This window comes from Pleurodeles waltl, chromosome 1_2 (genome assembly GCF_031143425.1).
Source record: "Pleurodeles waltl isolate 20211129_DDA chromosome 1_2, aPleWal1.hap1.20221129, whole genome shotgun sequence".
Classification (NCBI taxonomy): domain Eukaryota; kingdom Metazoa; phylum Chordata; class Amphibia; order Caudata; family Salamandridae; genus Pleurodeles; species Pleurodeles waltl.
In genome coordinates this window covers 1,127,187,727-1,127,211,828 of record NC_090437.1, presented here as the reverse complement: position 1 = coordinate 1,127,211,828, position 24,102 = coordinate 1,127,187,727, and the positions used below count along the sequence as shown (strand labels likewise).

The following is a 24,102-nucleotide window of genomic DNA, read 5'->3' as shown; positions in this document are numbered from 1 at the left end:
TGACACAGGAGCCAGTATGACTACTATCAAGAGTCAGCTGGTGTCAACAGAGCAGATAGTCCCTAATACATTCCACCAGGTCATAGTCGCTGACAATCGCGAGAGTCACCTACCGGTGGCTCTGGTTCCCTTTGAGTGGGGGGGGGTCTCTGGTACTCTGAAAGTAGCTGTGAGTCCTGCCATGCCTGTAGATTTTCTGTTAGGCAATGATCTTGAGCATACTGCTTGGAAAGAAGTGGAGCTCAAGTCTCACCTGGAGATGTTAGGGTTACCTGAGTGGGTCTGCATGACCACACGGTCCATGGCTGACCGAGAGGGAAGTCAAGGGCATCTGGAGCCTGGAACGATGGCCCAGAGAGCTGCCAAGAGGAGGGACAAGGGGCGCGGGAAACCGGCCCCAGAAGTTCCCACAGTGGCTGACGGGGCTCCTGAGGAGGAGGCTCCCGAGCCAACTGGGGAAGACATTGCCACCCTAGGTGACTTACCTGAGCTTGCTGGCTGGCAAGTTGAGGGTGGACCCACCAGGGAGGAATTCTGCAAGGCGCAGAAAGAATGTCCCACTCTGGAAGGTTTGAGGAAACAAGCCTCAAACCAGGCAGCAGGTGACGCCTCTGGCGATCACCACCTATATTGGGAGAATGATCTCCTCTACAGTCAGCTTAAGGTTCCGGCCTTTGGGGCAGCACGTACGCTGGTGGTCCCCAAATGTTACCGAACCTTCCTACTGGGTCTGGCTCACGGCATTCCCCTGGCAGGACATTTGGGGCAAGGCAAGACCTTTAACAGGCTTGTCACCCACTTTTATTGGCCCAAAATGAGGACATACTCAGATAAGTTCTGCAGATCTTGTCCTACCTACCAGGCCAGTGGTAAAGCAGGAAAAAGGGTTAAACCCCCCCCGATTCCACTTCCTGTCGTTGGCACCCCCTTTGAAAGGGTGGGCATCGACATTGTTGGTCCATTGGACCCCAAAACTGCCTTAGGCAACAGGTTCATCCTGGTTTTGGTGGACCATGCCACCCGTTACCCAGAGGCAATCCCTCTGAGGACCGTAACTGCACCGGTGGTGACCAGAACTCTGATGGGGATATTTACCCGTGTGGGATTCCCCAAGGAGATAGTGTCTGACAGAGGCACTAACTTCATGTCTGCATTCATGAAGTCTCTGTGGGATGCGTGTGGTGTAACCTACAAGTTCACCACACCCTATCACCCCCAGTCTAATGGTCTTGTGGAGAGATTCAACAAGACCCTGAAAGGCCTGATTGGTGGCCTCCCTGAGGCCATGAGGCGTAAGTGGGACGTCCTCTTACCATGCCTTCTCTTTGCTTACAGAGAGGTTCCCCAGAGGGGGGTGGGGTTCAGTCCCTTTGAGCTTCTCTATGGGTACCCTGTCAGGGGACCCTTAAGCATTGTCAAGGAGGGATTGGAGAAAGCTCCAAAGACACCCCCTCAGGACGTGGTCAGCTACATGTTGGCCCTCCGCAACCAGATGACCCGCTTCTGGAAAGAGGCCCAAAGTAACCTTGAGGCCAGTCAAGAGGTAATGAAACACTGGTATGACCAGAAGGCCACCCTGGTAGAGTTTCAACCTGGAGACAAAGTGTGGGTAATGGAGCCAGTAGAGCCCAGAGCTCTCCAGGACCACTGGTCTGGCCCATTTGAAATAAAGGAGCGGAAAGGGGAGGCCACTTACCTAGTGGACCTCCAAACCCCTAGGAATCCCCTAAGGGTGCTCCATGTGAACCGACTAAAAGCTCATTTTGAGAGGTCGGAGATCAACATGCTTTTGGTTACAGATGAAGGAATGGAAGAGGAGAGTGAACCTCTCCCCGACCTCCTCTCTGCCCAAGAAGGTGATGGGTCAGTAAGCGGGGTCATTCTGTCTGACTCCCTGACTCTAAACCAGAAAGGAGACTGCTATGAGCTGTTGGAGCAGTTCTCCCCTCTGTTCTCCCTTACTACTGGACTGACCCACCTCTGTGTTCATGATATTGACACCAGTGACAGTCTCCCTGTGAAGAACAAAATTTACAGGTTGTCAGATAAGGTGAAGGCCAGCATCAAGGAGGAGGTCTCCAAGATGTTGACTCTAGGGGTTATTGAGAAATCCAGTAGTCCCTGGGCCAGCCCAGTGGTGTTGGTCCCTAAGGCTACTGCCCCAGGTGCGAAGCCAGAACTCCGGTTCTGTGTGGACTACCGGGGTCTCAACTCAGTCACACAGACTGATGCTCACCCCATCCCCCGAGCTGATGAGCTCGTTGACAGGCTGGGCGCTGCCAAGTTCCTGAGTACGTTTGATCTTACTTCAGGGTACTGGCAGATCGCCCTGACTGAGGGGGCTAAGGAAAGATCCGCATTTTCAACCCCTGATGGCCATTACCAGTTCCGGGTGATGCCGTTTGGATTGAAAAATGCCCCCGCTACCTTCCAACGGTTGGTTAACGGGGTCCTAGCTGGCAAGGATGCCTTCTGTGCAGCCTACCTGGATGACATAGCTGTCTACAGTTCCAGCTGGGAGGAACACCTGCTTCACCTCAAGGAGGTGCTTCAGGCCCTGCAACAGGCAGGCCTGACCATCAAGGCTAGTAAGTGCCAGATTGGGCAGGGTTCTGTGGTGTACTTGGGACACCTAGTGGGTGGTGGCAAGGTGCAGCCACTCTAGGCCAAGATTGAAACTATCAAGGCCTGGCAACCACCTCGAACGCAGACTGAGGTGAGAGCCTTTTTAGGCCTCACAGGATATTACCGCAGGTTTGTCAAGGGCTATGGGACCATTGTGTCACTCTTGACAGAACTCACGTCCAAGAAACAACCTAGGTTGGTGAATTGGACAGAGGCTTGTCATAAAGCCTTTGACGCCCTGAAGGAAGCCATGTGCACGGCCCCCGTGCTCAAGGCCCCTGACTACTCCCAGGAATTTATCGTGCAGACAGACGCTTCAGAGCATGGCATAGGGGCAGTTCTAGCACAGCTAAATGAGGAGGGCCTAGACCAACCGGTAGTCTTTATTAGCAGAAGGCTATTACCACGGGAACAGAGGTGGAGTGCTATTGAGAGAGAAGCTTTTGCTGTGGTCTGGACACTGAAGAAGCTAAGACCCTACCTGTTTGGGACTCACTTCCGGGTTCAGACAGACCATAGACCTCTCAGATGGCTCATGCAGATGAGGGGTGAGAATCCAAAACTCTTGAGGTGGTCCATTTCCCTACAGGGGATGGACTTTACGGTGGAACATCGCCCAGGGGTTGACCACGCCAATGCTGATGGTCTCTCCAGGTACTTCCGCCTTAGCGATGAGAGCTCCCAGGAGGTCGGGTAGCTCTCCCCACTTTCAGCTGGGGGGGACACATGTTAGACCTGACAGCCTTAGGGTAGTCACCCCTAACTTTTTGCCTGCCTCCCTCCACTTTTTGGATACTGTTTTTGCTGGTTTTTAGACTCTGCGCACTTTACCACTGCTAACCAGTGCTAAAGTGCATATGCTCTCTCCCTTTAAACATGGTAACTTTGGATCATACCTGATTGAACTATTTAATCTACTTATAAGACCCTAGTAATGTGCACTACAGGTGCCTAGGGCCTGTAGATTAAATGCTACTAGTGGATCTGCAGCACTGGTTGTGCCACCCACTCAAGTAGCCCCCTTAACCTTGTCTCAGGCTTGCCATTGCAAGACCTGTGGGTGCAGTTTCACTGCCACCCCGACTTGGCATTTAAAAGTACTTGCCAAGCCTAGAACTCCCCTTTTTCTACATATAAGTCACCCCTAATGTGTGCCCTAGGTAACCCCTAGAGCAGGGTGCTGTGTAGGTAAAAGGCAGGACATGTACCTATGTAGCTATATGTCCTGGTAGTGTAAAACTCCTAAATTCGTTTTTACACTACTGTGAGGCCTGCTCCCTTCATAGGCTAACATTGGGGCTGCCCTCATACACTGTTGAAGTGGCAGCTGCTGATCTGAAAGGAGCAAGAAGGTCATCTTTAGTATGGCCAGAATGTTAATACAAAATCCTGCTGACTGGTGAAGTCGGATTTAATATTACTATTCTAGAAATGCCACTTTTAGAAAGTGAGCATTTCTTTGCACTTAAATCTTTCTGTGCCTTACAATCCACGTCTGGCTGGGCTTGGTTGACAGCTCCTTGTGCATTCACTCAGACACACCCCAAACACAGGGTACTCAGCCTCACTTGCATACATCTGCATTTTGAATGGGTCTTCCTGGGCTGGGAGGGTGGAGGGCCTGCTCTCACACAAAGGACTGCCACACCCTCTACTGGGACCCTGGCAGACAGGATTGAACTGAAAGGGGATCTGGTGCACTTCTTAGCCACTCTTTGAAGTCTCCCCCACTTCAAAGGCACATTTGGGTATAAAACAGGGCCTCTGCCCTACCTCATCAGACACTTGCTGGAGAAGAAACCTGAACCAGAAACTACATCCTGCCAAGAAGAACTGCCTGGCTGCTCAAAGGACTCACCTGTCTGCTTTCTACAAAGGACTGCTGCCTTGCTGTTGGCCTGCTGCCTTGCTGAACTCTTGTCTGGCTGTGAAAGTGCTCTCCAAGGGCTTGGATAGAGCTTGCCTCCTGTTCCCTGAAGTCTCGGGACCAAAAAGTCTTCCCTCTTTTGCTTGGACGCTCCGTGCTCTGAAAATTTTGACGCACAGCTTGTTCCGCAGCGAGAAAAACGCCGAACACTGACGCTGACCGACGCAACGCTCTTGGGACAACCGAAAATCCGACGCACGGCTCCGCAAGGACCTCTAGAGGAGAAATCGACGCGACGCCTGCTGTGAGATCGTAATTTCGACACGCAGCCCCGCAGAACGACGCGCAGCCGGAAAACAAGCAGGAAAATCCACGCACAGACCCGGGACATCTGGTAATCCCCGCGATCCACGAAAAGAGACTGTCTGCGCGCCGGAAAACGACGCACGACTTCCCCGCGTGGAAAATAACGACGCAAGTCCGTGTGTGCTGAGGAGAAATCGACGCACACACCCTTTTTCCACGCACCTCTTCTGTTGTGGCCTTCTGAGGAGATTTTTCCACGCTAAACCAGGTACTTGTGCTTGAAAGAGACTTTGTTTATATTCTAAAGACTTAAGACACTTTATATCACTTTTCAGTGATATCTCTACAATTTCCCATTGCAACTTTATTCTTTTTGACCTACAATTATCCTGATAAATATTATATATTTTTCTAAACACTGTGTGGTGTATTTTTGTGGTGCTATATGGTGGTATTGTATGAATTATTGCACAAATACTTTACACATTGCCTTCTAAGTTAAGCCTGACTGCTCGTGCCAAGCTACCAGAGGGTGGGCACAGGATAATCTTGGATTGTGTGTGACTTACCCTGACTAGAGTGAGGGCTTTTGCTTGGACAGGGGGTAACCTGACTGCCAACCAAAAACCCCATTTCTAACACTATGGAAGAACTTTTACAATACTTACCAGAAGAACATCGTAAAAGAGGGGTAGAAATTGTAAATGAGGGACAAACAATTTCCAATAACTCCATTCGATGTGCACTTGATGCTGCTGATACAGCCACATGCAATATTAACACAAGTGTCATCATAAGGCACCATGCCTGGCCCAGATGTTCAGGGTTTAAACAGGAGGTACAGCAGGCAGTTTTAAATATGCATTTTGGTTAAGAGCATTTATTTGTTCCACAAGTGGATACCACACTTGGAAAATTAAATAAAGACAATCAAACTGCCAAAGCTATGGGGGGGGCCTTACAAGCCAGCACACATAGGGGTAATTTTCGTTGTGCAGGGTCTACCAGAGGATTAAGGTCATCATTTCAAGAACATTCCACAAATCAAACTAAACCCACCTCTCAGTACACTAGAGGTTACTTTAGAGGATCATATAGAGGAAACAATAATAAGGGAAGAGGAAAACCATCTACATCTAGAGGCCCTCATCTGTCACTAAACCATGACTTACTACAAACAATACTTACACACACCACTCCTGTAGGGGAAAGGTTATAACTTCTTTACCCCCAATGGGATCTTATTACCACAGATCAATGGGTACTTAAAATTATCCAAAATGGTTATTGTCTGGAGCTCATTTCCACTCCACCAAATATACCCCCTTACCAACATACCCTCACAAGATCATCTAACTCTTCTCAAAGAGGAAATACATTCCTTTGTTCTAAAAGGAGCTATAGTACCAGTACCAGTGCATTACCAAGGAACAGAAGTTTACAGATGCACCAGAAAACTGTTTATGTACAGACAACATGGCAAAACAAGGCAGGGACCCAATCTCAACAACTGTCCCCCCCAGTACAAACAGTAGGCAATTCGTCACCATAGTTGCATAGTAGCACAATATCTCCCAGGGATATATAACCACTTAGCAGACCTACTAACCAGGATGCATCAACAAACACACAAGTGGGAACTCCACCCACAAGTCCTTCAACAGTACTTCAAAAATTGAGCAACACCTCAAATAGATCCATTCGCAACATATCAAAACAAAAAATGCCAAAACTTCACCTCCAGGTACCCACACCCTCAGTCCAAGGGCAATGCCCTATGGATGAGTTGGTCAGGGATATTTGATTACGCGTTTCCCACTCGCCTACCATACCTAGTCTGGAAGATAAAACAATCTTCCCTCAACATGATCATAGTGGCCCCTACATGGCCATGTCAACCATGGTATGCAACACTTTTGGAATTCTCAGTTGTTCCTCATCAAAGGCTTCCCAACAGACCAGATCTTCTGACACAAAAACAGGGACAGATTAGACATCCAAATCCCAAATCACTTAACCTAGTGATATGGCTCCTGAAGTCATAACATTTGGATATTTACATTTACCAAGGGAATGTATGGATATCTTTAAACAAGCACACAAACCTACCATTAGACAATGTTATGTGGCAAAATGTGAACTTTTTGTTTGTTACTCCCAAACAAAAAATGTTGACCCTCTTAAACCAACAGTGCAGGACATTGTACAATATTTATTACTCTTAGAAAAAGCTAATTTAGCCTACACATCTAGTCATTTACATTTAGCTGCCATAGCTGCATATCTTCAAAACAGACAACATATTTCTTTGTTTAGAATTCCAGTTATCAAAGCATTTATGGCAGGACTAAAAGGAATAATTCCATTATGAATTTCACAAGCTCCATCTTGGTATCTTAACATTGTGCTCACAAGGCTAATGGCTCCACCATATGAGCCACTTCACTCCTGCCCCATACAATTCCTTTCATGGAAAGTAGCCTTTTTAATTGCTAGCACCTCCCTTAGGCGTGTCAGTGAGCTTCAGGCATTAACTTTGGAAGAACCTTTTTAAGAAACAATTGTATTAAGAACCAATCAAAAATTCCTTCCAAAAGTGACTTTGCAATTTCACATTAATCAAACAATAGAATTAACAGTTTTTTTCCCCCCAAAACCAGAATCAGAAGCAGAAAGAGCTCTACATACTCCAGATGTTAAAAGAGATCTTATGTACTATTTAGATAGAACAACAATTTTTAAGTGGAGAAGTGTGGCTCAATGGTTAGAGCGGCAGACCCTGAAGCAGAGATCTGGCTCAAGACCAGGGTTCAAGTCCCGCTTCAGCAGGTCTTGGGCTCAATTCCCCTTGACCAGATAATTCTCGCCTCGGTGCCTAATCTAATTCATGGGTCCCACTCTGCAACTCTGGGCAATAGCTTGCTTAATCTCCACAACGGCCCCAACAGCGCTTGGATGCCTGGCTTCACCCTGGGGGTGCTCAGGAGTGGGTGCCTCACAGGGAAAAGCCAGGAGGGGTTCCATAGCGGTATGAGTACAGCGCCTTGAGACCCTAACGGGTGAGTAGTGCGCTATACAAGTGCTAATTTACATTTTAATTTACATTTTAAGAAAACAAAACAACTTTTTGTGGCTTTTTCCTTACCACACAAAGGAGATCCTATATCTAAAGCAACTATAGCAAGATGTATAGTCAAATGCATTCAAACTTGCTATACTAAAGCTAAGGGACAATTATAAGTACCACCTAGAGCGCATTCCACTAGGCTAGGACAAATGGTGCAGCTAAGGCATTTTTGGATAACATACCTATAGCAGACATTTGTAAAGCAGCAACATGGTCTACATCACACACATTTACTGAACATTATTGTGTAGATGTCTTTGCGAGACAACAAGCAAATGTTAGACAAGCTGTACTTAAAACAGTTTTTCAAACAATTGCAACCCCTGCACGCTAGTCACCACTTTATGGACGGACTGCTTTACAGTCTATGCACAGCATGTGTATCTACAGCTACACATGCCATTGAAAAAAAAGTTACTTACCAGTAGACATCTGTTCGTGACATATAGTGCTGAAGATTAACATGTTCCCTCCAATCTCCCCATAAGTGTGTATTAGTCTTATATATATAAAATGTACATATGTAAATACATTGCATAGACATCTTTTTTATCCTAGTATATATTTTTCACTACTTGACTCTCCCGCATGTGGAGAAACAATGTAACAAAGTACTCGATTCCCATGCGCATTATTAGGGAAAGGAGTCGCCGCTCGATCCCGTGACTCGAAAACTTTCTTTGAACGAAAACAAGTTGTACTACCCCGAACTCAACGCTAGATGACGAGCTTATGCACGGCATGTGAATCTACAGCACTACATGCCACAAACAGATGTCTACTAGTAAGTAACATTTTCCATATATATAAAAGGTCTTGACTACTGTCAGGATAAAAAAAGAAAACAAACTACAAAACAACACCCCCTCACCTGCTATAAATTACTTTTTAGTGTGAGATTACACAAAACAGAAGATTCATTGTGTGTGTATTTGTATATTTTTATCAGATTCATTTTCATCAATACTAGTAGTAGAATACACAAAATAACCTCAAAGTACATGAACTTATTTGAACATCCATAATGAATGGAATCAACAGTAACTAGACTATCATATGGCCTTAGCAGACAAACATCGGACGAGAATTTAACAAAGATTAAACGGAAATATTAAACATAATTTAGTAACAACGTCCAGTGCAGTAATACAAAGAAAACCGGGTGCTACCCCAGAGTGTAGTATTGGGGTTAGCCATCATAAATGTCCCAAATGAATAACTGTGAGGAGGGAATCAAAGTTGGGAGTCCAATTTCCCTTATTCCAATTTCCCTTTGTCCGTTCCTTTACAAAAGACCTTTACTTTTGCCTCTTTTTAGTGAAATGGGAAAAGGTGGCTCTCCACAGCTCTCACACCAGGAAATCTGTGTAATGTTTCGACCTCTGCAGAATTGGGAGCAACAATTTTAAAGAGGTCTTCATCAGGGCTCAGTTGTCGTCTGGACAGGCAGGTGGACACATCTTTTTTTAACAAGTGTGGGCCTGTATTCAAAGATGAGGCTAAGTCTCTATGGATTTTGCAACCTCCAAGGGAGGTACGCATGAGAGTGTCTGTGCCCTGATGAGCACAATCCCTGATTGCTCTCAGCAGGATGCCAGCACTCATGGTGCCTGCTCCAGAGACTGGTGAATTAATTGTGACTTGTCCACAGTCGTGAAAACAAGCCTTAAGTTTGCAGTAGCCCTGGCTTTGGAAACATCGGTTTCTGCCATCACCATGGTGGGTGTGGGGCCAGTGTTATAGGTGAAGGAATTGTTAAGGCGCATTGGGTGCTCACACAGGTCGAGGAGGAACAGCCTATTGAAAATGACCGGAAGGCCATCTGGGCCCGTGGACTTAACCACCAGAAGTCTCTGAAGTGCAAGCCGAATTTTCTCCAGCGTGATCAGGGCATCAAGCCCTGATCATCAATTGCACAGTTCTGTGTAGGGGTAAGTCAGGGTTTGGGAGGCTACTTCTTGCTCCTAGAGAGCTTAATAATAGGCTTGGAAATCTTGCCTCTTGTCGTGCTCCGCAATCGCCCAGCCATCGTTGGGTTTCTGGAGTTTTGCTATGTGTGCCTTGACCTGTTCTTGGTGCAATCTGAAGGTCAAGAGTGAACACACCTTGTTTCGCCCCTCGTAATATCGCTGCTTAAGCACCAGTAATGACGTTTCAGCTCTGTTCGTTCTATAGGCGTGCAGTCGGCCTCGCAGGATGGCAAGCTGACGCTTGTCCTGACAGGTGGGGTTAGCCATTTCAGTCTCTTCCAAGGTTCTGATATTGAAGGCTAGGCCAACTTCTACAAGCCGGTCCTCCCTATCCTGGGCAATGCATATGGAAAATATTATTCCTCGTATATGGGCTTCAAACCCATCCCAGAGTGTGTGCAGGGATATGTTTCATTCTGTGTTATGGGTGAAAAAAAAAAGTCAGCGATCCTCGTACGTATTTCTACTATGTCAACTAGGTCTCTGAGGAGCTGTGACAGCATGCGCGAATGTGGTGGCTTCACCAACAAGGAGGTCACTCAGGACCATTGAAGCTCAACATGGGCATGGTCTGATATAGAGATGGCCAAAATCTCAGTGGAGTCTAGAGTGTGAAGGAGGGCATAGGTAACAAAGATGTAACCAATGCATGAATACGTGGGGTAGACGTGGGACTAAAAGGAACAGTCCCTCGAGTCAGATTGCATGTAGCGCCATGTATCTACCAGGCCTAAAGTTGTGATTTCACCTCTTCACCTGTGAGGACATGGCTCCTGTTCCCTGATAGGTGGTGAAGTGACTATCCATCTCTGGATCCTGGGCTAAGTTGAATCCCCTCCGACTACTGTATCTCCTTCAAACTTCTTCATGTATGCAGCCTTCTCGATCGGGTTATCTATCTTGGCAACTATCTCTTGCTATGCAGCTATCTGTCTATATCTATCTGTCTTTTGTCTTTTTAAGCCTCTATAGTTATCTATCCTTTCAATCCCTCTTTATCTATTTGTAATAAACATTTTAAAAAAACAATACCAAAAAAACATTAGCAAAGGCACACCAGGCAGATTGGCTTTTTTTTAGGTCTGGTGTTGGCCATGACCTTTTGTTTTTAGTAATATTATGAATATAACATAGTCACTTATATGGGTTTTCAGACAGACTTCATCTGTTAGATTGTTGTTGTATTATTCACATTTTAATTCCATCCAATCCACCATGCATGATGGGATGGTAAGTCAGGCCACTTCAACCACTGGGCAACTTCAGAGTAAGTTGTGGCATGTTACCCTTTCACAAGGAATTTATCACCACAGGGACTACTATAGTAATGTGTGCTTTTTTTAGAACAAAGAATAATTGTGTTTCTTAGTCAGTGTTTGTTTTTGTGAATGGCCTGGTGGCTTCCCCAACAATAACGTTTTGCAAAAACCATGACAGAACAAAACAAGAACTGCCAAAAGGTTGGCAGCCAAAGGCAAACCTGTTGGCTTTGCCAGTACTTGTTTGAGTTGAAATTGACAAAATGTAATTATATATTTAAGAATATTGCATCATTCTTAACCATTAAGCCACTTATTCAGGCATAACAAGACCTCACAGAGAAGGCATCCTGAAGCAGAGGCAATTTAGGGATATGCAGAGCTGGAACTCATGAATTTTAAAGGCAGGAACAAAAGTGCAGAGTAGGAAGTGTATTTCTAAAGAAGGGAAATAACTCAGTGTTGTGCCTTTTTAACAGTTTTTACCACATATTTGCCTTTCATTTTGCACAGTTACAAATTTCAGTAAGTATTGGAGCCAGTATTTCATCTGAAACCACAGGTAGTACACATCTTGTTGTTATGTATGGCTCTCATAGAGAGCCTCTATCTTTTTTTTTCTTCAGTTTGTGAATCTCATAACCCACTGCTATGAACTAGCAACAGTTGATAACAAAACTGGTACCCACTGTTGTGATGTCATCAAGGACTTTCAGGCCATGCTGACAGACCTACCTGAGAGCCTGACAGTGCAGCCCTGCTTGTCTGGTTTGACTGAAGCAGAAAGCTCAGCTGCTGGAGGGGGAAGTAAGGGAGGGAATGTGGTGGAAGTTGGTCAATGATGGCAGGTAATAAAAGAAAAAGCCCTTTGAACATGAATATATAGCTGAGGCCATGTTATGTATGGTTCCCCATTACTCTTCTGCCAGCGCTTAGCATTTGAAAGCAGGGGAAGATGCTTTTGGGAGCCATACATAGCCTAAACTCATAGATGAGTAAAAAGTGTATTACAGGGATGTTTTCCACCGCTGGGTTCTCCGTGACATCATAGACAACTTGAGATTCACTCTTTTTCTCTATTTGATGTCTCTCAGAACCCCTTGGTGAAAAACATCTCAGTAATGCACTGTTAGCCATCTATAATTCTATCTATCGTAATAGTGTGTCTTGTCAGGTATCCTACATTGTACTGTGTATGCAAATATTGATAGAAAGCAAACTTGATCAGAAATAGAGCTGCAGTGTTTGACTATTTGTGTATTTGTTCATTATAAAGGGAAGCAGTTGATCAGAAAATTGATCACGAAGCATATGAATCAGAAATAAATTGTGAAGTCAAAGAATTATTGGAAGAATATATGGAGGATTACGAAAAGAAGGCCGCTCAATATCATAAGGAGTTGGAGGCGTGGAGAGCCTGGCAAAAGCAACAGGTCTGCCCTTATTCTGCTTATTCAGCAAACCTGTGTTAATATTTAGACTCTAAATTAATTAATGCTTTGTTATAATATGCTGTATTGTGTCACACTATTATTGTGCTTTCTACTGTAGCATGCAGTGCTGAGCTGCATCAGCTTTATGCCAAAATAGCATTGTGATGCTTGAACTATGTTTATGAAAATTGACTGTGTGTAACAATATTAGTGGGAAAGGAGTTAGATCACTTCCTTTGGAATTTGTATATTACATTGGAAAAGTCAAGAACATATCTTCAATGCTGTAAAACTAGGCTATTTTTAACAATGTATCAGTCTCTTTGTTGTCTTCACGCAATGGAGGTCTTCTGTGCACGACTCTCAGGAGTCAAGTGAGCATGAGCACATGCAATGTCGGTCACGGCCGCCATGGATATCACCGTCAACACCGGTGGCGATCACCATTGGCTCCTGTCTCCCATAGGCAACCATGTGAACCAATGAGGAGTTGCACAGCGGTTTAGACCGCCTTCTGCCATGACGTGTTACGCCGGCGGGATGAGCACACTGCCATCTGTCCAGTGCATGCAGGACAGGCAGCCGCAATGTGTATTCAGACTGCATTTAAGGTGAGTCATGGGTGACATTTGTCGACCTGTGCACAGCTGAAAAGCTTCCACACAGTCAACACTGCACATCTGCAGGTACGGTGGAAAGTTGAGGATGAGGAATGATCCAGTGAACAGGCCCCTAGCCAACCTTGCCACCCTGGAAGAGTGACACGTCATACAGACCTATCGTCTGAACCGTCAGACCATCATGGAGCTGGTGACCCAGTTGAAGCTGAAGCTGGAGCTATTGCCTGCCATTCGTCATTCCAAAGCTAACCCTCCCACAGTACAGGCGTTGTCAGTCCTCCACTTTCTTGTCTCAGGGTCCTTCCATATGATAGTGGGTTTGACAGAAGGGATGTCACAGCCCATGTTCAGCAACATCCTAAAGGACGTCCTTTGTGCCCTGCTACAACATATGCCCAGCTACATCAGGTTTCCACATTGTGCTGATTTGCCTATCGTGAAAGCTGCCTTCTTCGATCTAGCACATGTCCCTCATGTGATAGGACCCATAGATGGCACCCACATTGCCCTGGTGCCACCTAGGAGGAGTGAACAAGTGTATAGGAACTGTTAAAACTTCTATTCCACCAATGTGCAAGTGGTGTATCTCGCTGACCAATATACCACACAAGTGACGGCCAGGTACGCTGGGTCTGTGCTTGACTCCTACATTCTATGGAACAGCACCGTCCCACACATGATGGTACCACTACAGAGGGACCGGGCCTGCTTCATAGGTATGTATCCTCACATATGTGTGACTCTCTGCTCTCAACACACTTCACAACCTACACTACACCCTCCTGGTCTTGATATGACTCTTACCTATGTGCACACAGGTGACTCTGGCTTTCCCAACCTTTCCTGGGTACTGTCACCCGTGAGGCATCTGACTACAGCTGCTGAAAACAGGTACAATGAGGCCCACGGTAGACAGGTGATTGAGTGGACCGTTGGCCTGCTGAAGGCCAGATTCCAGTGTCTGCATATCTCCGGAGGTGCTTTACTCTACACACCACAGACAGTGTGCCAGATCATTGTTGCTTGCTGCATGCTACACAAGTTGGCCCTGAGACGTCACATCCCATTGCTGGATGCAGAGGCGGTAGCAGCTGTACCGATGGCTAATGAAGGGGACATGGGGAATGATGATGAGGAAGATGATGAGGATGCAGCTGACTCTAGAGCAGAGCTGATACGACAGTAGTTCCACTGAGATACAGTTATGTGTCATATGTATGGTATATTTCCAGTTCCACTGTCTGCCTTGTGCCATGCTACCACCTGCTGTCTGCAATAACTGGAGATATTGGAGCTCTGACTCTTGGTGGTTGGGGGGTGTGGGGGGTTGCATGTGGCCATGAGTTGGATTGTTACTGTGCACAGGTCAGTGCTATTCTCATCCTGCTGTTGTGTTGCTGCACTTGTGATATCAATGTGCAGGACCATTGTTCCCTGAACTGCCAGATCCAGTGCAATATGTGTGCTACACTAAGTGGTTTCCTCTGTATTGCATCCTGTACTGGCATTCAATATTGGGAGGCAGTGCAACATTACTGTTCATGGCAGTCTGAGCTGCCTACTGTGTGGCTCTGTTTTCTGTGAGGGAGGGATCATTTGGGAGGTATGTCTCGTGAATGTGGGTTTGTTATGTCCATATGTTTTTGGACTTGACTTGCCATCTCAACCTTGGCTTCCTGTACTTACATTGCATGTGTATTGATTTGGCACATGTGACGCCTGATGTCCTTGTCTTGTTCTACTTTCAGGACATTGTTGTGGTGCCTCACCTGTTACCTCCCTTGTCCCATCTCTCCAGCCACTGCCTGCTCCACTGTAATCCTTGCTACATATTGCACCTCCTCTGTCACTCACACATACATTGGCAGGATATTGGGCTAACTGTTGCACACGTAATAGCAGTATCTTTCATACTCATGACAATAAAGACTTAGGCAGTAATTGTGGTCAATGGTGGTTATCTGGTATGTACAAGTACAAGGGGTGATGAGTGGGTTCATGGCGGGTAGGCTCATCAGAGTACTTGGGCCAGCTGTGGGTAGGCGAGGTCCAATATGGTGGCTGTGGGAGTACGGAGACATGACAGTGGACAGTCAACAGGGTGCCTCAGTGACACACAAGGAAGAATGTTCAAGAGAGGGTCACTTCCAGTCGGAGGTCTTGATCTTGGCATCAGTTCCTGCAGGATGTCTGGTTGGATGTCCTCGCTTGTGTGGGGGCTCGTTAGCTACAGCGGTAGGGGTGCTGGTGTCCTGTGGGTTCTGTGTCAGGGCCTCCATTCCATTAGCTGCTGCTGACGTGGAGGGCTCAGAAATTATGTGGCTAATGGAAGGGGCCTGCTGGTGGGACATGGACTCACGCAGGATGGTGGTGAGATCCTTCAGCACCCCTGCCATGGATGCCATGGTGGTTTTGTGGGTCTGCCACTGCTGCATAGCCTCCTTATGGTATTCACTCTGCAGCCTTTGGGTCTCCTTCACAGTGGCGAAGATCTGATCCATGGTGTCCTGGGTTTGGTGGTATGCACCCAGGATTTGGGTGAGGGCCTCCTGGGCAGCCAGTTGTTGTGTCTGTCCCGTCCGTTGGGCCACTGATCCCCTCCCGCTGCCACTAGCCCCTGTGCCTGTGCCCCTGGCACAGTGTGCCCACTCCCAGTAGCACCAGGACGTTCATTGTCTGGGGTGTGGGCCTTTCACTCTGGCCACTGTACTGTGAGCACACTTCTGATTGAGAGGTCCATGGGGCACATGTTTGGGGAGGTGGAGGTGGCTGAGGTGTTGTAGCCAAATGAGAAGGGGAGTCCGGTGTGTCCAGGGTGCAGCTGCTGGCTTTGGACTGACCAGTCATCCCAGATGGCCCAGGGAACTCGTCCCCATCCAGACATCCACTGGGGCCTTCATCACGGGGACAGCTGTCTGACCCTGGCATCCTCTGCTGGGTGGCAGTGGAATGGTTACCTGTGGATGGAAAGAGGGAGAGCTTGTATGTGGATATGTAGTTGTCAGTTTCATGGTGTGGTGCAAGCAGTGGCTTCATTTGCTTCCCAGTGATGGCAATGACAGCTGCAGACATTGATTTGGTTATGGGGGCTGTGCCATGGTTTTCATGTGCCATGGTGGGTTGTGGATGGTGGTTGGCATTGCTGTCATTGCCATGTGTTGCGAGGCAGTCATAGCAAACAGTAGGTGTGGGCTGTGATATTGTTGTCCATGAAGGTGTCCCACTGTGAAGTGATAAAGTGAATTTTAGCTTTGTGGGGTGTGATGCATTGTGGGAGTTGTGGTTCTTCATACTGTGATCGCTATCCATGCATTGGGAGGGGGAGTGTATTAGTATGGTGGGAAAGGGGTGGTGTGGCATTCAGGGGAGGGGCCTGGGGTGATTGTGGGGTTGCAGTAGTGTTAGATGGGGTGGATAGGCGATTGGTGGATAGACATGCTGGTTAGAAGTGGTTGGTGCCTGGGGGGGTATTGTTGCCTTACAAGTGTTGAGCCCTCCGTCAATTCTAATAATTCCCTCTGGATGCATGATTTCCAAGACCTTCTTCTCCCAGGATGTTAAGTCAAGGGGTAGAGGTGGGGGCCCAGTCTTGCTCAGTCTTGCTCACGGCAATCCCGTGCCTGGACACCATGGAACAGACTTTCCCCCTGAGGTTGTTCCACCTCTTCCCAGTAGCCTCCCTTGTGCATGGATAGGTGGTGACTGCATTGACCCTGTCGACGATCCTATGCCATAACTCAGTTTTCCTGGCCAATGATGTTTGCTGGACCTGGACTCCCATCATTTGTGGTTCAACTCTGACGATCTCGTCCACCATGACCTGCAACTCGTTGTCTGTGAACCGTGGGTGCTTCTGGTGTGACATTTTTGGGGGGGAGAGTGCTGTGCAGGTAGGGTGCAATGTGGGGTGATTGGTGGTGTGGGGGTGTCTGGATGTGGGCGCTGGTGGGTTGTTGTGATGGTGTGTGCAAAGTATACAATGTGCAGGTGTTTGTGTATGGGGTGTGCTTTTTGGATTGTGTCTCTGGCTGTGCGTGGTGATCACACAGGATTGTTGGTGTGTGTTGTATGGTGCAGTGAGCAGGTTTGTGTAACAGGTGTGGGGTATTCAAACTGTCAATGGGGTGTTGGCTACTATTGGTGGTGCGTTTCTGTACTGCGGCGGTCCCGCCGTTGGTTTACTGCTGTGCATGGGCCACTGTGCTGTAAAATGACTCGTAATAGGGCAGTCAGGATAGGGTCGGCGTGATTGGGACGGCGGTAGATGAGTCAGCATTTCACCGTCGGATGGCCTGGCGGTGTTGGTTTTATGGCTGTATTTGGGTGGTTTGTTCTTTGTGACTCTTAATATGGCGGTTGCTGTACCACCACCACTGCTGGTATGGTGGTGGCATCTCGCATGGCAGTCTTGCTCGAAAACCGCCAAAGATGTAATGAGGGCCATAGTTTGCTTCCACTTGGATCTTTTCCACAGCAGCAAATCCAATTCAGTGGGACCTTGTGGAGAAGGTATTTAACTTCATAGAGCCCTCTTCAGCTATATCCTGCAGCCTTGCTCCACTGGAAGAATCCAGGCTGCAAAAAATTGACTATGTTCGAAGGTAGAAATCTTCATCAGGTGAAGTTGCAAAAAGTATTGGGCCAGCGAGGAACCCTGTCTGGGCACGGAATTCAAATTTCTCCCACTCATTGGTTTCCCACCTAAAGTCTAGAATCTCCACCAATACCGCATCCAGTGTCCCAGGGGGTCAGCAAGTCCCAGGATTGACTATTAACTTAAAAAGCTGACTGAGGATGTCACATATATCATGTGGCCAGAGTTGTATTACTTATTTTTAATGGGTTTATAAGTGGGTAATATGTCATAAAAGTGAGTGATGAATTTTAAAATTGGAATACCAGAGGGACAGATTTGCAGATTTGCAAAATGTATTAATCAGTGGTTTGAAACCCAGTGCCATCAAATGGTAAGTTAATACTCTGGCTAAACTGATTTGCATTTAACAAGGAGCGCGCTGGTTTGAATTTCTGCGAAAAGGCTCAATGGGCTAATCCTACAAGAGATTTGCATGTAAACTTCATACTCGCTGTAGTAAATCCGCCTCTTTCTACATGGTCACCTCACATACTGCATTTTTTTTTTCTGAATCCGCTGGTATTAGGACTGTGAGCACTGTGACGCTGCTATTGATTGCCACTGTCAAATAGGTTTAAGGCTCTGAATGATCTGAGGTGGTGAATTGACTCCCCAATCGTGTGGGTACTCCTCATCCTACCTGGATGGCCCCACTGATCTTATCCCTGACCACTTCTGGTTTGAACATTAGTCAGTAGTTGATCCCATCTCTCCTGTTTTCTCTAGTAGTCCCCCGCTAGTTTATGGGACTCAGCTAAGGCATTCTAGTTTGTCTCCTCTAGCTTTGCCCCACCTCATCGTTGCTATGAAGGGATTTGTTGCTTAGGGCCTGATTTAGATTTTGGCTAATGGTTACTCTGTCACAACGGTGACGGATATCCCATCCGCTGAAATCTAAATCCCATTATGTCCTATGGGATTCCGATTTTGGCGTCCGGGATATCTGACACAGTTGTGACGGAGTAACTGGTTCGCCAATATCTAAATCAGGCCCTTACTCTCCTGGAATATTTCTGGGCTTCAGAAAAAGGTAACAGCCCCAGACTGGCTTAACATCACAGCATTCGCAAGTAGGTACTTATAGTTAGGAAAAAACCTTTCATAAACTGAGCATTTTGTGATTTGCCAATAACTTTAGCTCAGTTTGACGAATCTTCATGAAATGTTCAAAACTTACAGGGAGTGCAGAATTATTAGGCAAATGAGTATTTTGACCACATCATCCTCTTTATGCATGTTGTCTTACTCCAAGCTGTATAGGCTCGAAAGCCTACTACCAATTAAGCATATTAGGTGATGTGCATCTCTGTAATGAGAAGGGGTGTGGTCTAATGACATCAACACCCTATATCAGGTGTGCATAATTATTAGGCAACTTCCTTTCCTTTGGCAAAATGGGTCAAAAGAAGGACTTGACAGGCTCAGAAAAGTCAAAAATAGTGAGATATCTTGCAGAGGGATGCAGCACTCTTAAAATGTCAAAGCTTCTGAAGCGTGATCATCGAACAATCAAGCGTTTCATTCAAAATAGTCAACAGGGTCGCAAGAGGCGTGTGGAAAAACCAAGGCGCAAAATAACTGCCCATGAACTGAGAAAAGTCAAGCGTGCAGCTGCCACGATGCCACTTGCCACCAGTTTGGCCATATTTCAGAGCTGCAACATCACTGGAGTGCCCAAAAGCACAAGGTGTGCAATACTCAGAGACATGGCCAAGGTAAGAAAGGCTGAAAGACGACCACCACTGAACAAGACACACAAGCTGAAACGTCAAGACTGGGCCAAGAAATATCTCAAGACTGATTTTTCTAAGGTTTTATGGACTGATGAAATGAGAGTGAGTCTTGATGGGCCAGATGGATGGGCCCGTGGCTGGATTGGTAAAGGGCAGAGAGCTCCAGTCCGACTCAGACGCCAGCAAGGTGGAGGTGGAGTACTGGTTTGGGCTGGTATCATCAAAGATGAGCTTGTGGGGCCTTTTCGGGTTGAGGATGGAGTCAAGCTCAACTCCCAGTCCTACTGCCAGTTCCTGGAAGACACCTTCTTCAAGCAGTGGTACAGGAAGAAGTCTGCATCCTTCAAGAAAAACATGATTTTCATGCAGGACAATGCTCCATCACACGCGTCCAAGTACTCCACAGCGTGGCTGGCAAGAAAGGGTATAAAAGAAGGAAATCTAATGACATGGCCTCCTTGTTCACCTGATCTGAACCCCATTGAGAACCTGTGGTCCATCATCAAATGTGAGATTTACAAGGAGGGAAAACAGTACACCTCTCTGAACAGTGTCTGGGAGGCTGTGGTTGCTGCTGCACGCAATGTTGATGGTGAACAGATCAAAACACTGACAGAATCCATGGATGGCAGGCTTTTGAGTGTCCTTGCAAAGAAAGGTGGCTATATTGGTCACTGATTTGTTTTTGTTTTGTTTTTGAATGTCAGAAATGTATATTTGTGAATGTTGAGATGTTATATTGGTTTCACTGGTAATGAAAAATAATTGAAATGGGTATATATATATATTTTTTGTTAAGTTGCCTAATAATTATGCACAGTGATAGTCACCTGCACACACAGATATCCCCCTAACATAGCTAAAACTAAAAACAAACTAAAAACTACTTCCAAAAATATTCAGTTTTGATATTAATGAGTTTTTTGGGTTCATTGAGAACATGGTTGTTGTTCAATAATAAAATTAATCCTCAAAAATACAACTTGCCTAATAATTCTGCACTCCCTGTATACTTTGATTGGTTCAGCTGTTGTGTTGAAAGTTTTGGGGTGATCCATCAAGTGGGGGCTAAGTAAAAGGGAGGTCCCAAAACACTTTTTCCCCATTTTACACCAAAGTGATTTTTTTCACATTGTTGAAAATGACAATAACCTGAACTGCTGAACAGAATTAGACCAAATTCGGCAGAAAGCTAGCTCTTGGTCCAGAAAGCATGCTTTGTGATTTGTTGTAAACCCCTTCAGTAGTTTGGGAGAAATTTGCATTAAAAAAATATAGATATTTAGGGACGCAGATTCCCCGTGGATCCAACTATCCTCGTGCTGATATCTGATTGACTGCCAGCTGCCAACTTGGGACTTGGCTTCAGCCTAGTCCCAGAAAAAAAGTTTTTAAAAAAAGAAAGGGGGCAGTGTAGGGACACCGTGTTCCCTGGTGCTGGGGTCGCAGGTCTACAAAGCATTTTTATTTTAACCAATAGATTTTTCTGACATTAAAAAAAAAAAAAAAACAGGTGGTTTCCCACCCTTTTCTTTCACTGAAGCCCCTGTGTGGGCCAGGTCCCATGGGCGTCCTAAAAATAAGGAGGGGGACACATGGAGCCCTCCTACTGGGCTTACTGGAGCCCAAGGGACCGCCACCTCCTTGGGGTGATTTTTAAATTGCTCTGCCCCTCTGGGCCCCATGGACCACCAACTTCCTAGGGCAAAATGCTTCTGTTACAGTAGAGGGGTGTTCTGCGGACTCCCCCGTGCCCTGGGGACCACCACCTACACGGGACCAACTTATAGTAATATGTGGGGGGGACTGCGCAGCCACTCCACAGCCCCGGGACTGTTACCACCACCCCAGAGCTAAACGAATAATGTGTGCGTGGGGGCTGCCCGGCCCCCCTGCTGCCCCAGGGACTATCACCTCACCGGGGCAAAGATAGTACTGAATGCGAACAGACCTGTGAGCCTCCACTACAGCCCCGGGGACCACCACCAGTTGAAAGACAACTGTGAAGGGGCTTAAGTTGCAATCCAATTTCTATATAAAAGAAGACTGTAATTAAAATTTGCCATGTGGAGGGTTACAGAATTAATTTTCCTTTAATTATGTTTAGATGGTTTTGGAATTGAGGATATTAAAAGTTTGCTAAAAATACTTTACTGGTGCAGAGTTTTCAAACTGTCCAAATTTCCTACTGGGCTGGAGAAATGTGGTGGGTTCTTACATCGCTATATGTTGTATGATACATGTGTCAGACTTCAAAGGTAAGTTTAAAACATCTTACTATATATAACTCTTACGAAGCAATGCAATTTTGCCAAAGATTTTGAGAGTGGTATTACTGTGTGCACAGAAATGTTTTAGTATGTGACCACTGAATCAAAGTACCACAGTCGCCTATGGCCAGTTTAAGAAGATATCCTAGTTTGTACTCGCATATAGGTATCTGTACAGTACACACCCACCTAGAGAACAAAAGAGTGCTGAAGAAGGGGAGAAGCCATAAGACATGATTCATGATTGTTTCCAATGAAGCAAAATATGGTATACTTAGTTGTGTAGATGTAGTGTTTTCTGTAGAGTGCTTTTCAGAATTGAAAATGTGTTTGGGAAGATCTGATGGGGATGTTGTTTCAGACCCTGTTTTTCTCTTTTCAACAAACTTTTGTTTCTAGTCCTGGCTTCTGGTGAGGCACTGTTGACCTAAAGTAATTACTTTCTCTACGAGACATGGAGGGGTTGCATTTTCTAGTGGCCTTTTTATATCATGCTGCTACCTTGGGTTTGAAGGGGAGCCAGTATAATTCCAATAGGGTTGCAGTAACAAGATTGAATGAGACATCCTGCTGAATATAGGATGCCTTTTAGGAGAGAAAGTGTGGTGTCTCGGAGAATGGTGAGCAGAATCTTACTTCCATTTAGGTGTGAGTGAACCAAGGCTTGCAATGTTGTTTTTAAGTTAGTTACCAGGAGGCTTATACTGTTTTCAGAAGAGAGATTTGGCAACACGCTGCCTTGGTTTTCTTGGCAATGTGTTCCTTGAAAGAGAAGTGGACTACAATGATGAAGATAAGTCTTGAGCCTTGAGTGTCAGTTGGGGATTAACCCATCTAAGTTAAATTTGAAAGACTATATTTGAACTTTTGATTGTTACTATTATCAAAGGGAGGAATAATGTCTTGGTCGGGTTGAGTTTTATTTAGGTGCTGGACATTCAATTTTGACTGAGACTGAATCGTTTTTGAGTCAGTGGATATTCTGAGCATTGCAAACTTTTAGGGACAGTTGTGTATTGTTGACGTACTGCTGGATCATGATGAGGCTGCTGGCAAGTAGGATTACATATGGTTTTATTGTAGGATTTGAAAATAATGGGGGACAGAATGGAGCACTGGGGCATTCTGCCATAGACAGATAACCTGATGGCAATGTTTGAGGTAGAAAATGCACCATTTCTGGATTCGGTCATAAAAGACCATGCATACATCAAGTATGGAGATTAGTACTTGATGGTCAACTGTGTCGAACCTTGGCAAAAGAGCAAATGGATGAAGAGGCAGGGTTTAGATTTGTTGCTGATCACGAGCATACCAGGCGGGGGCTGAGTATCCAAAGCATAAGGTATGAAGCCAGATTTGTACTCTTGTGAAAGGTTTAAAAGGTTATCCTTGCTAATGTGATCTTGTAATTGAATGAAGACTGTTTTTTAATGATTTTAAAGAGGAATCTGCAGGAAACACAATAGTAATGTGCTTCAGTGGTATCACAGTCCAGAGCTAGGTGAATCCACCTACTTATACATACTCCCAGAAGACTACACTTTATTGGATACATGCTCATGCCTGTATAACTAAAATATGACATTGATATTGGGACAAAGTGCATTAGCCCAGTCATTCAAACATGGCATGGTTGACTCTTCCCATTCAAAACCTGATATTGCTCAATAATTTCTATTCTTATACCACGTTTTATTGAAAGTGTTGCTTCTTTTTTTAAGGTTTGAAGAAAAGCTCAAATGGAGGGAAAGCTATGAATCAAGATTCACCCAGGTTTAAGAAGAAATTACACAAAAAGATTTTAGGAAAAAACTATGAACGGATATTTAGTGAACAGTTACTGCGAGAAATTAAAAAATAAAGGTTTGAATGATTCAGGTGGGCTTCACCATATCTCATCAACAGGAGCAATTATTCACAGATCAATATCTTGTAGATGCTCTAATTAACTAATTAAGAGGGTCAGTGTGCAAGATAATGACTGTCTGAGTCTCTTAAGACTTTGTGTGTCTTCTTAAGACTTAGTCTAAGGCTAATAAACAAGCCTGCACAAGACAGCATTCCAGGGCAAAATCTTATGACTACTAAAAAATATAGTCATTACAGAAAAAAAACAATTGAATAGCCAATTAGGAATTAGCATAAACAAATTGTTCAAAGTATAACCCTGAAAGAATGACTAACATAAGCTCTGGTACCCCGAGAAAACCCAAGGAAAGCCTGAATACAAATCAGTAAACAGACTGACAGAGT

General features: G+C 45.6%; 1 protein-coding gene across 1 annotated transcript in view; it reads left to right on the top strand.

Annotated features, from left to right (window-relative positions):
• Positions 1–24,102, top strand: part of CC2D2A (coiled-coil and C2 domain containing 2A) — a 353,444-nt gene that overhangs the window by 110,954 nt on the left and 218,388 nt on the right. The window contains exon 14 of the mRNA XM_069202617.1: positions 12,431–12,587. Coding sequence (XP_069058718.1) covers positions 12,431–12,587 — 157 coding nt within the window. The remainder of the gene's footprint in view (positions 1–12,430; positions 12,588–24,102) is intronic.